The sequence below is a fragment of the Anastrepha obliqua genome, chromosome 3, assembly GCF_027943255.1.
Source record: "Anastrepha obliqua isolate idAnaObli1 chromosome 3, idAnaObli1_1.0, whole genome shotgun sequence".
Taxonomy (NCBI): domain Eukaryota; kingdom Metazoa; phylum Arthropoda; class Insecta; order Diptera; family Tephritidae; genus Anastrepha; species Anastrepha obliqua.
In genome coordinates, this window is record NC_072894.1 from 125,359,411 (window position 1) to 125,373,826 (window position 14,416).

General features: G+C 36.5%; 1 protein-coding gene across 6 annotated transcripts in view; it reads left to right on the forward strand.

Moving 5' to 3' along the window:
• LOC129241850 (pericentrin) overlaps nucleotides 1-14,416 on the forward strand; it is a 93,305-nt gene that overhangs the window by 51,904 nt on the left and 26,985 nt on the right. For 4 of the 6 annotated variants that reach the window (XM_054878384.1, XM_054878387.1, XM_054878385.1 and 1 more), the window contains 3 exons: nucleotides 8,320-8,445; nucleotides 9,339-10,529; nucleotides 10,860-11,027. In XM_054878384.1, the coding sequence (XP_054734359.1) occupies nucleotides 8,320-8,445; nucleotides 9,339-10,529; nucleotides 10,860-11,027 (1,485 nt within the window). The remainder of the gene's footprint in view (nucleotides 1-8,319; nucleotides 8,446-9,338; nucleotides 10,530-10,859; nucleotides 11,028-14,416) is intronic. The other 2 variants (XM_054878386.1, XM_054878388.1) reach the window with 1 other exon arrangement.

The following is a 14,416-nucleotide window of genomic DNA, read 5'->3' on the forward strand; positions in this document are numbered from 1 at the left end:
TCTAAAACGAGCTGCTTAAAGACTTTAATGCCCTTTAGTTCGATCTTAGTCTCGAATCTCCGTGAAACACCAAAATGAGGAAAAAGTTTTTCTAATAGCGGTCGCCCCTCGGTAGGTAATGGCAAACCTCCGAGTATATTTCTGCCATGAAGTTCTTAAAAAAAAAAAAATATTTGCCATTTGGAGTTGGCTTAAAACTGTAGGTCCCTCCATTTATAAAATAAACATCAAGACGCACACCACAATTAGGAGGAGAAGCTCGGCCAAACATCCAAAAAAGGTGTAAGCGCCAATTATTGGGTATGGGAATAAGTTTCCGCCCTCGTAAAAGGGGTGTCGCTTCTGATACTATTTTTGTTTTCGCTCTAGTAATATACTGGTGATTTGAAGGTGTAGGTATATCTATGTTCGTCCCGAAAAAATATCTATGTTCGTCCCGAAAAAACAGCATTTGCAGGAAGTCATACTTCATTATTACCCTTTAAAGAAAAGTGCAGCTGAAACGTGTCGTATATTGATAAATATTTATGGTAATCACACTCATCAAGTACAACTTGCAAAGAGTGCTTTCGACGCTTCCAAAGTGGCAATTTCGACGTGAGTGATAAAGATCGCGAAGTGGCCCCGAAAAAATTTGAAAATACTCAACTACGATAATATGTCTAAAGAGTTAGATTATGACAGATCAACCGTCGGTAAACGTTTGCATGCGATGGGAATGGTCCAGAAAGCAGGTAACTGGGTGCCACATCAATTGAAGGGATATCGAAAGACATTTGGTGACGTGTGAGATGCTTCTTGAACGGCAGAAAAGAAAAGGTTTTCTGCATCACATCGTCAGTGGCGATGAAAAACGGATATATTTAAAAAAAAATGCATGCTTCAAAGGTTATGTTGTGCATCTGGTGGGGTCAGAAGAGTGTCATCTATTATGAACTCTCTAAACCATCTGAAACCATCACTGGCAATCGTTACCGCCGAAGAGCCGCCAGTTGTCATTTTTTTCTTCTGAGGACTGAGAGAGGAGTGAGAAAAAAAAATATGGGTAATTGTATCTGGAGCTTCTTGAACAATAATTCGTATCACGAGTTGGTATGAAGATGGATAAATATTTACCACAAAAAAAATAATAATAATAAGTTTGCGAAATAGGGTTGAGAAATAATGGAGTTCTAATAATATTTTTTTTTTGTTAATAATTTTAATAATACATTATTATGAAATAAACGAAAAATAATATTATTTAATTATTTTGGCTTCACAACGCAAATATTTTTTATAATAGCGTCCCAGCCAACCAGATTTTCTAAACCTCTGTTGACGATTGTCTGCCTCTATATCTCAAATGACTCCAACAATAGCGTCAATTTTGCAAAGCACTCTACAAAAAAAAAACATTAACATTAACAATAAGAGCTGAGTAGGATGGCATATCAATGTTCTTGGTTCGACGCCAGGGGTCGTCAATGCTGTCCACTTGTGTACTTGTTGCATGGCTATTCTAAATTGGCCGCCATATCAAGTAGGGCTTCTGCGAGATTATCATTCTGTTAGTCACGGGTCTGGTGCCCATTGAGGGCTTAAATCAACAAATGACGAGAAAGGTTCTGATAAATATTATTTGCGGTTTCATAACACTCTCCGCAAATCGGCGAGAAGTAATCATTCAGTTAGCTAACAGAGTATATCTCCCCCATACACATGATGGAGAGAATAATGAGATGGCGCCTATCGTGGTACCGTTACTTTGCTCTCAGCAAATTGTTACGCAATGAGTAACGTCGTATTAGCACCAATATGGCCAGATTACCATTTTCGTAACTTGATTTAGCATTTCTTGTTATTTAGTCTCGGAGTTTAAGTTCTTTGTTCATGACATTTTTTTAGCCTGTTTTAATTTATTTATTTATATAAAATTAGCTTACAACATAAATCTTATAAGCTATTTTAAGTTAGGAGCTATAGCAGCGAGGCCTTAAGCTCGATAATTTTATATACATATGCATACTTCCATTCTTAAACTTAGTAGATACAATTTTATTTTAAATCTTATGGTAAAGATTGGTTCTTTTGAGGAATTTTGTTATTAGGGATATTGACTCAAGAGAAGGGACTGAGAGGTGTGAAATTGCGTTTGTGTTAGTGAATATTTGTTCTCTACAGGTAGCATACAGGGGGCAACTCAGTAGAAGATGAGTTACTGTGACTAAGATATCTGTGTTGCAAGTACAATATAATGGGTTTGTGTTATTCATAAGATGGCCATGTGTTATTTTCGTGTGTCCTAACCTAAGGCGTTCGAATTTTATAATGTCTAGTCGTGAAGGTTTTTTATTTGACAATGAGTAACGTCGGGTTAGCACCAATATGGCCAGATTACCATTTTCGTAACTTGATTTAGCATTTTTTGTTATTTAGTCTCGGAGTTTAAGTTCTTTGTTCATGACATTTTTCTAGCCTGTTTTAATTAAAATATAATGTTTATAGTTTTGTAAAATATATATTTTTTAATAATTAGTGCAATAATTCACTCAATTTTATTTAGTTTTTTTACTTTTTTTTAACATCTGGTCGCATTGCCCCCGATTGCGGTTATTGTTGGTGTTCTTCTGCTTTCAGCAGTCAAATCTCTCTTTTGCTACTGCAGTGTTGCCCAGCTTTGGATATAATGCCCATTTAAAGAAAATAAAATTCCAAATTTTTATTAAATTACTTAAAGAACTTTGTATGCGTGACAAATTGTCTTTAAAATGTGCTATTTTTTAAATAAATATGTTATGGTTTATGTACAATTTAATTTATGAGTTTTTTGTTAAGAGAAACTGTTTTGTTAAGAGAACGACTTTTTGGCTATATTTCAGGTTATGTACTAAATAAGGTAATCTTTTTGTAAAAATGTCGTTATGGTTTCTTCAGTACTTACTATGAATGCACCTCTTGATGCCCTATGTCTCACTAAGGATTGAGGACGGAAGAAACGATTACACCAATATGGTTTTAATTCGCATTCAGTAAATTCAAACGCTTTTTAAAATGTGTAAAAAGGTTTTCAATGTTAAGAAGAGTTGACGGAAGAAGGTTTAATATTCTACAATAACATGGCCTTAAAACGAACAAAAAATTAAATTTTCACTATACTCAATATATATAAAATTTTATAAGAACCAACAAATTTTCATTAACACTAAAAACTTTTCAGAGTGATATTTTCTAACATTCTTTTGTTTAATAATAGAGTTTTTTTTTTGAACTTTTGAACTAAAAATTAGAATCAAACACCAAACATAACAATTTTCGCATTTTGGGTATAAAAAAGCACTAAATTTATTGCAAAGAGCAAAATGTTGGTAACACTGCACAACTCAGCTAATGCGTCGTCACGCACTCTCTGATGGGCGCAATCTTGTTTCTGTCATTCTTTCCCCATATATACATATTTGATATAAGTACATATGTATGTGAGAGCTGCCGTCTGTTATTCAAAATTTAATATATTTGTGGACTACCCAGCTCTAGTTGTTTTTCGCTCTCAGTCCTGAAATTATAATTGTTTTTTATGAATTTATATGCCAGTTTCCTGCCTGTCAGCATCGTCAGCTCGCGCATTTATTCCAAAAACGAAAACTGAAAAATCTATTTGTAAATACATCCAAATTTAAAAAATGACCTTTCTATTGCGCGGAATGTACATATCTATATTCATACTCATCCATACATGCATATATGGAAGTATATTTAGTTAGCAGCCGTTCTCTGCTTATTTTCTATGAAAGCCGTAAGCAAATGTCGAAAAGCGCAAGATCATCGGATAAATAAATTCAACGGTTATGCCTTTGTGAACGTCATCGAATTAGCAGAAATATGTTTATAATAAATACGTACGAGTATTTTGATGAATATTTTTACATTAGCTTGAATCTACAGATATATGTATGTTTGTATAATGGCTCTTGATAAATTACCAAATATACGCTTTATTAAACTTTTTTGAATATCTAAGCAATTTTTGGGACTAGCTTCCCATGCGAATACCATAATGATAAATGTAATGTAATGTAAATGTAACTACATAAATTTATTACTGGAAGAATTGGGTGATTAAATGTAACTAATAAACTGACCCTTAGTATCACAACCCCTTATGTTTATTGCACCTAGACTTTTCACTCTTTCATGACCCATATTTGAGTTTTTCCAAAATCGATTACAAAGTTTTCTAGTTGAAAATATTGCTTTTCTGACCTCTTTGAAATTGAAGCTAAGCTACTGAAAGTTCTGTGAAGACTTTCCAATTAGACCCGTGTAAACAAACGCCATTCCATCTGTTCGCATGCCAGCCGTCTGTCAACAAAGAGAACTTTCGCTTTTACATACGAAAAAGGGGAGCTCTAACAAATTATAGAAGAAACAGTTTGCGGCACCACATACCCAAAACGTATTAAACGTCACACAAATAAAACAAAGCTCTCATTGGGCTGCATTCAAACTACACTGCACCATCAAATCCAGCCGCCCCTGAAAATCGTCAGATGAATGAAGGCATTGGAGTACAAAAACATGTTTCACTTCTTTGTTTTTGGCGCCTATGCCATCAATTCATTGTTCCTGACACGTAAACAGTATTTCATTTTGATATATGCACTTGCAAAGGGTGTTTTTGTAGAGCCGCAGAACTTTAGACTCGTAGCAGTGTTTTTTGTAACAGTCGATTTTCTAGTTTTCATTTGTTTTGATTTTAGTCTGGCTCGGCAATTTGTCATGAATACCAAACCAGACGATTGTTCAAAAATAAAAATTTAATTCGAAATGATAATAATTAATGTTCTGAAAAAGTGACCTCTTGGCACGCTTTATAGACCAACCTTGGACGCCACGTTGATTTGAATTCTTTTGACGTAAAGTCCCATACCTCCCCGATAAACCACAACCACCTGATCACTTGGAAGCCTACATACGCTGCGTTATTGCATAAATTTAGCCTGATTTACTGTGAAGATCAGGAGCGAAGAGCAGAATTTCAAATGTTTCGTTATAATTTTATTATCAAAATCAAGTATGCTATGATAAAAGGTATGCTTCCTTTAAAATGCCATTCAAAAATTTATTTAGTTATGATATATATGATTTTGGGTTTTAAAAATCTGGTGGCAAATATTACGTTCTAGTAAAAAAATAAAATACCTACATGTGTAAGTAACTGCCGTTGTAAGTGTGGCCAACCAATACTCTGTTGATAAGTTTTACTTGCATATCTCTAATATCGAACTAACAATTTTTAACGCAGGTCTTTGCTGGCACCTTTATGAAAATTTGTGCAAAAAGTTAGATCGATTACTTCCAGATGACAGAAATCCATCAGAATAATAATTCAAATAAATAATTTTGGTAATCCTGTAAATTCTTTTTCATTAGAAAAAACAGTAAAAGTCTTGCTGACGCAGGATGCTTTCAGTACCTCGCGCATTTTGTGCGGTGACGCAAAAGGGTTAATCTTAACGTCCGGTAGGCTGGGCGTGTCAACGCATAAGCTTTTTACAGCGTCAAAAAAATTCCCAATGTTGGTGTAATGTGTTCAAATACGCATTCACATTTTAAATAAAATCCTTTTAATTAGTCTTAAAACATCTTTTTGGTGGGCGTATTCATACTGAACGTTCACGATGACATACAATATTATTTTGGTCTTACCCATACGATAGCCAGTTTATATTATTAACGATGTCTTTAAATTTGAGTCTGTTTCTCCCGGCCTCTGTTAATGCACCAATTGTTTTATGAGCAGTAGTTAAACCAAGTCATTTTTTTCATGCAAATTTCTCTTCGTTCCTTCTCATCAGTTTTGTATACCACCACATCCCAAAAGCACCTAGTCGGCGTACAGCTTTTAATGTCCAGGCTTCGCATCCATATGAAAAGGTGTCGATCTTACGGAGGATTTTAAAATTTGTGTACTTAATTTAATTGGTAAGACCTGTCGTGTCAGTAGTTTACTAAACTTCATGAAGGCAATAGTTTACTAAACTTCTATTTTGCATCATTTGCAACATTTTTCGTTCCCTACGTACCGCCGCCGAAGAAGAAATCGAATTTCGGCGAGCCCGAAAAAACAGTTGGTACGACGAGGAATGTCATGCTGCCGCAGAAAGAAAGGATGCCGCCTATAGAGCCACGCTGCGAACGGGCGCAACGCGAGCCATGTGGGATCGCTACAGAGAGCTGAAAAAGGAAGAGAGACGTATTATCCGACAGAAGAAACGAGAGGCCGAAATACGTGAGTGCGAGGAGCTTGAGATGCTGGCCAATAGGAACAACGCCCGAAAATTTTACCAGAAAGTTCGGCGGCTTACAGAAGGTTTTAAGACCGGGGCTTTGTTCCGTAAGAACAAAGACGGCGATCTGGTGACTGACATACAAAGCAATCTTAAATTATGGAGGGAACACTTCTCGAACCTGTTAAACGGTGACAGCTGCGCATGTCATAGAGAATGTGAAGATCCCGATACCCCAATCGTTGACGACGGAATTGTTGTTCCGTTACCCGACCATGACGAGGTGAGAATAGCAATATCACGGCTAAAGAACAACAAAGCCGTGGGCGCCGACGGACTGCCGGCTGAGCTATTCAAACATGGCGGCGAGGAGCTGGTAAGGTGCATGCATCAGCTCCTATGCAAAATATGGTCGGATGAAAGCATGCCTGCCGATTGGAATTTAAGTGTGCTCTGCCCAATCCATAAGAAGGGCGATCTTGCAATTTGTGCCAATTACCGCGGGATTAGTCTTCTAAATATCGCCTATAAGGTTCTAGCGAGCGTATTGTGTGAAAGGCTGAAGCCCACCGTCAACCAACTGATTGGACCTTATCAGTGTGGCTTCAGACCTGGAAAGTCTACCATCGACCAAATATTCACAATACGCCAAATCTTGGAAGAGACCCATGAAAGGAGAATCGACACACACCATCTTTTCGTCGACTTCAAAGCTGCATTCGACAGTACGGAAAGGAGTTACCTGTATGCCGCGATGTTTGAATTTGGTATCCCCACAAAACTAATACGGCTATGCAAGATGACGTTGCTCAACACCAGCAGCGCAGTCAGAATTGGGAGGACCTCTCCGAGCCGTTTGATACCAAACGAGGTTTCATACAGGGTGACTCGCTGTCGTGTGACTTCTTTAACCTGATGTTGGAGAGCATCGTGCCAACCGTAGAACTTGATTGCTCAGACACAATTTTTTATAAGAGCGTACAATTGTTGGCGTATGCCGATGATATTGACATCATCGGCCTTAACAACCGCGCTGTTAGTTCTGCCTTCTCCAAACTGGATAAAGAGGCAAAGCGAAAGAAAGATTAGGTGGAGAAGGACTTGGCTTCACTTGGTGTGTCCAATTGGCGCCGGTTAGCACGAGAAAGAAACGACTGGCGCGCTTTGTCAAACTCGGCCAAAATCGCGTAAGCGGTTATCGCGCCAATTAAGGAGAAGAAGCCTCATATTTGAGTAGTCTCTGCCACTTTTATTTACAATAATAGATTTGGTATTATCGATATTCATATTTAGCGCAAAGTCTTTGCTGTCTTTTGCATTTTGTTAATCATTGTTTGGAGATCCTGCCAATTATTTGGCATCAGTGTTGTACCGTCTGCGAAGCCAATATAATTTATAAATGTTCCATCAACTTTTATTTCTACGTCTGCTTCTTCAAAAAAAAATTGTCTACATATAGCTTAAATAATAAAGGTGTTGATGCAATTGATAATTATAATTATCATATATGTATATTATCTAACTTAAAGTGATTACAGTCCCTGGTGTGGACTGTGTGAAAATTAGATCTCCATGTCCGAAATCTTATTCAAAGATTGATTCTATAAATTTACATGCCACAAAAAGCAAAATTCACGGAATCTGAAAATATTTTTTATTTTATTTCTATTTAAGCCTTTCGTCTATAAAAGAAACACCCAGTATACGAAAAATTCGTATTAATTATTAACATATGTATGTATGCCTATGCTTTCCTAGTTGAGGAAGCTGAACTTTTCTCTCGGTCATTACAGGCAATTGACTCTATGCATTTCCTTACATGCGTACATATGTATGTATGTATGTGTGCATATGTCAGAAAGCTTCTCACTCCCCCATTTATAATTTCTTACTATTTACGGCTGGCGTACTAATGTGTGCCTGCATATTTGTACATTTTGTTTTTTCAAATATTCAAACGATTTTTTTTATTATGGGCATCAAATGCATTTCCGTTAAAACAAGTTTAAAATCTTTTGTATTTATACGTTTCTTTTTTTATTTTGTGTAGAATTTGTTGTCGGAAACCACGGCAGACGATCAACATTGGCCACCGGAATTGATTTTATTGCGAGAAAAATTTACCGCTAAGAGCCAATTGAAAATCGCGCAACTGAAAATCAAGCATGAAGAAGAGGTATGTATTTAAAAATATTTAATAATGTCGTTTTTTTACCTTCGACTGGCCTATATAGCTCTAACAAGAAAAAAAGAAGAAAAATTGAACAAAAATAATCGATAATAATAATTGGCTTATTCGAAAGAGCAAAAATTTCCATTCGATTTTATTCATTTGCCTGCCTCGGCTGACTTTGCACATACACCCCGTTGCATAATTATAAACGCATGTGTTTTAGAGAAAATATGTTTACATGCAAGTAAGTTATTTCGGCAAGTTCATATAACAAGCAACATAACAACATCATTTGTATTAGGCAAGAAGAGAGCAGGCAAATATGACGTCGCACATCATTTCTGAAGGGTTGAGGCCAAGGCACATTATTCGGGTGGCAGCAGTGGGGTGCAATTTTGCTTCTTTCTATTAATTTGGGCTCTAAATTGTAAAGTTTTGTTTAATTTACTCTAAATTGTCAATCTTTGATAATATATATTTTGGCATTCTACGTATCTAAAATTAAAACAAAGTACACTGCTCTTGGTGTTTTGGCGCTACTTCTGCTACCTGTTTAACTCTCCGCTAGGCACCCGAGTCTGGCCAGACTTTTTCGACTTTGAAAGCGAATTTAACATATTTCTATTATAGCTAATGACTTGACCTTGACCTAATGACTTAACTTCCTAAAATTTAGTTTTCTATCGATTAATGGATATAACCCTTTTGAAAAAGGTCCCCGAACAGGATGAGAAAAGGCCAACCCCGGGTGTTCAACCGAAAGTTTTAAAAAAGGTGTCCAATGGAGGGTTAATGTGCCTTAGTTGAAGCTTCTTTTATCAAAATTATTTTATTAAATTAAGGCTATACTTCGCACATATCCAGTGTAAAAACACTACCTTACCTTGTTTTTACAGATGTCGCGCCTAAAAGCAGACTATGAAAAGCAGCTGAATCGCAAGAATAAACGTCATTTAACTTTCGATTCAGCTCGCGACTTTGAACTGGTAATTAATGATCGCGATAATTTACGAGAGTTGTGCAAAAGTTTCCGCAGCGTTTTAGCGGAACTTTCCAAATGCGTTGTGAATTGCGAAGATGACATCAATAGCACGCTAATGCAGGAGGTACAGCGCCTGGTGGCACATAATCGTACCTTAGATGAGCAAACACTTGACGCGGATATGAATATTTCCCTTTTGAATACATCTCTGAGCTCCAAAAAGCAGGCACGCTACGTTCCCGATGTGCACAGTTTATTGGAGGTAGTCGAAGATCCCATTTTGGTGGATTTTGTAAGCAACAAATGTGGTGATCTAGTGGAAGACTTCGATTTGCGCGAATGCCTGGAACGTTTAAACGCTGAAGCCGTGTATCTATTGCATTTATCGGAAGAACTACATAAACGCCAACGACCTCGATTATCTAGCGTATCCAGTGGCTTGGAGAAAATTGATAGTTGTTGTGAAGGAGATAGCGATGATGAAAAATGTCCGGCAAAGCGCGAAAAACTGCATCGCTTTTTACGTACTTCATCGCTGAATGAACAAAATTTGCCAACATACAGAGAGCACACAAAACAACAACAGGGACAGCTACTCAATTCATTGCCACCCGATTTGAACCGCCTACGTGGTGAAAATTCAAATGATAATGATGAGATTTTTTCCACACCCGATGGCAATGCATCGGAGCTCAATTTCCAGGTGCATGAATTGAAGAATCGACTAATTAAGTCAGAAACTGATCGCGTGAAGTTGCAGGACGAATTGGAGCACACAATCAAGCGAAATGCAGAATTGGGACAGGAATTGCAGACACTACGTGACCAATTGTCTCAATTAAATTCGCTGAACCAGACTGACTATGCGGAGGGCTATGGCCATGGCTCGCTTAGGAGTCCGCAACGTGTTTCCGGTTCGGATAAATCATCGACCAGCTTCACACAATTGCAAGAGAAGGCGCGCAATATACTCTCTTCGCCCACGCAGCAACAGCCCAGTAACGATGCCACTGTTGTGCTGTTGCAAATGATTGAAGACTTTTGCCGCGAAGGCGAGAAGGTGATGGAATGCGGAAAGAAAGATCGCGAAGATCTGCAATTGCAGGTAAGCAAACGAAATTAAACGTAGATTAGTGACTTGTAGAGAAATGGGGTCAGAATGGTACGTATATATAGAAAATACTCTAGCGCCCAGTTAATAAAATATGGCTCTAAAACTGTTATCATTTAACAAATGGGCGCTGCTGTACTTACAAAGCGTTCCTGTACATAATAGATTTTTTTGAATTTTATATTAAGTTCGCAAGTTGTAGAATTTATTTTTATCGTATGTACGAGTATGTGTGTGCATATATAAAAGATAATATTAACAAAATGGGCGTTTAAATAAATATTTACATATGTATATGATTGCTCCTCCATGCACAATACATAGATTGACGCGGCGGATAAACAACTAAAAGCAACTCGTCACTTCCTCGAAGAGCAAGCCGCCGAGCGAGAACAGGAGCGTGATGAATTTCAGCGCGAGATTGAGCGCTTAAAAGCGCAGCTGCGCGATAAGGAGAAGGAGCGCAGCACATTTGAAAATGCCTCCAAGGAGGTGAGTGGAATATGCAAACATTCTGCTGTCTGGTGTTGAATTGTTTTCTTTCGTTTGTTCGTTTGGTGTTTTGGTTCTCCTTCTCTCAATAGATTTTTCTTCTGTTCCTAATGTTGATTAAAAAATTGAGTATTACTTTTGCGATGCTTTCCTACTTATCAAATAATTTCATTTCATTTTCATCGGTGGCACAATTGGTTATACTAACATTTTATTTAATTTTTCTATTTCTAGTACTATGAATGGGATTATGAATTTATTTTCTAGATGGAAACCTGCTTTTGTTTGTTCACTTTGTTTCTTACGAATTTGCATTAACAAGTGACTTTGGAGAACTTTGCTCAATTCCTAGTGTTACTCATACTAACAGCCTTTTATTTAATTTGTAAATATATTCGTAAATCTTATCGTTTAATTGAACACTGGTTTTGTATGTGTTTTTACTAAAAAATTACTAATATTAAGACGTGTACTATTTCCGATGGTTCTACGCTGCTAGTAGTCTTGATCATTGCAAAACTGGTCTAATATAACACAATACAGTGTATTCTTTCTTAAGTCCCTTAAGGGACTGAAAAATTTGTCCGCTTATGAGAAAAGTGTAAAAAAAGTTAATATCTTATGGGAGGGTTAAGGTGTAATGGGAGCAAAAGAGAGAAGAGAGAAAAAGTTTCAAAAAATTCTTTAGGATTTGTGGTATGTACTGACAAAAGTATCCATTTCTGGGAGGTGTCCGCTTAAGAGAGGCTTCCGTTAAGAGCGAGTAAGCTGTACTCGTATATTAGGTGAAGTAAAAAGTTCAGAACTCTTTTCGCCAGATGTCTGTAGTGAGCTATGTCCCACGATGTATTCATAGGGTGTAGTTATTGTTGTTGTAGCAGCATAAAGACATACACATGTAAGGAATACTGTTAGAGTGATAATCCTTGGTCAGATATAGATCCGGGTCGTTCCGGTAACGTAGAACCGACTGTCGTGGGTAAGACGGGCGATATGGTGAAGAAGAAACTTTTTTGTTTGAAGTAGAAACTTGTGCATAACATCATTCCAAATGGGGCTGAATAACAGGAAATTTGGTACATTCCTCAGTACCACTACAGCCAAGGTGAAAAATTGGATCGTTTACAGAACGAATATAGTAGCGAATGGAAAAATTTGTGGAGTTTAATCGGCATTGCTCAAGTGTAGAAAATTATTTTAACACCAAATGTGACGACCATATTTTGAAGCGAATGGCACTTGGCGTTGAAAAATGTGTCACTTACGAGAGTATTAGCAGTATTGCTGAATAGCAACGGTGCTGTGCTGTGTTGAGTTCCTTCAAGACAATTTTATACATTTTTAACGTTGCGTCAAAAAATCGTTCAGATCTAAAAGGCAACTTTCACTTTTTCAAGCAGACACCCTTTAAGACCATACACCTATTAAAAAAAAAAATAAAAATCGTCTGATATATAAAATGGCAATTTGCCTAATTAATTGACCAAAACGCTATTTCTTTTTTGGTGAATCAAATTTCCTGCTTTCGAAAAAAATTTTTCGCAAGGGACAATATATATATATATATATGTGTATATAATTGGCGCGTACACCCTTTTTGGGTGTGTGGCCGAGCTCCTCCTCCTATTTGTAGTGTACGTCTTGTTGTTGTTCCACAAATGGAGGAACCTACAGTTTTAAGCCGACTCTGAACGGGAGATATTTTTTATGAAGAGCTTTTTCATGGCAGTAATACACTCGGAGGTTTGCCATTGCCTGCCGAGGGGCGACTGCTATTATAAAACTCTTTCTCTTCATTTTGGTGTTTCACCGAGATTCCAACCTACGTTCTCTGTGAATCCCGAATGGTAGTCATGCATCAACACATTCGGCTACGGCGACCGTCGTATACTTCACCTTTTTATTGCATACATATTTTACACGCTGTAAGTTTATTTGAGACAATTTTTCAAAGTTTTCTCTTTTCAAATCACTCTAAAGTACGAGATATATACACGAAAAAACAATGCAAATTGAAATTTACATGACCTACTTTGACATAATGAATGATAGCATTGCCATATAGCAAATACTGCAAAAAAGTATCGATACCAAGTAGCAAGCTCGGAAAAAGTATCGACTAAATTTACTACTTGCATCTAGAAAAAGGGAGTCACTATCCATACCGCGCCGTTGAAATAATGGCTCCGCAAGTTATTACGCACAAAAAATTATTCTTCGTCATAGATCGAAACTTAATTTTGACAAAAAAAATTACGGCATTGAAGCATACAGCCGTTGAAAAATATTTAAGAACGATACCCCTACTCTCCATTTCAGACCTGTTTCAATAAAATCACTTAAATGTTTTGCATACTAGGTTTTATTTTATAAATCAATCGGTATCAGTCTTTTTATCTAAGAAAAACATACATTTTTTTACTTTCTGTACAATTTTTTTACTGTCAATACAATTCAAAAATCCTTAAATCCGAAGCAAATAATAGTCAAATAAATAGAAATGCGGTAGTAAATTTTGTGAAAAATGCTAGTTAAGCTGAGTCTAAATACGAAGTTAGAATATAAAGAAGTTAAATCGCTTTTGAGATATGAGTTTTTAAGATCTGAAAAAATGTAGTGAAAAGTGTTTCTTAGATACACAATTATAAATGTTTTAGTTTCAATGTGGATCTGATAAATTAACAAACAGTTTTTATTGGATTTGCGGAGATAGTGGATTTAAATTGGCCGCTCACTTCTTTTCCCGACAACACAAATGTGTAGCTGCTTAAGACGCAATGTCTCGACTTCTATTTGAAAAAATATTATGAAACAGTTTATTATTGAAGGTGCTACGATTCCGCTAATGCAACGCCTTTGCAGTCGTATACAAATACGAGAACACCAAAATGGTCAGAATAGCAAGTCTCCCTTCAAAACAATACCCTATTCTTATAAGAAAACTCTGAATAGTTGAACAAGAAACTGTGAAAACAGACTACTTTTACATACACACATTCACTCATATACTATGTTATATACTGAGGAAATACTTAAACTGCACATCTTTATAGACTAACAGCTTACCGTCAGTGTAGTAAATTAGATATAATTTGAAAGAGAGTTTATAGAAATAAAAATTCATTGCTTATAAATGTTCTTGAGTAAATATAAACAGTTTAAGACCTGTTGAATGTATTTCTCACCTAATCGGATTTCATGGCCCTTAGCTAACAGATTACACAACGAAAAGTTTACATACAGTCGCTGGCTGCTAAAATATGCTTAATAATGAGAATTTGAATTTTAGAAAGGAAGAAACAAACTTGTTGGTGGGTGATAATATACGCGTACAAAATTTACTTCAGATAAACCCAGCAATTTTCAATACGATTAAGAACTGGAGAATT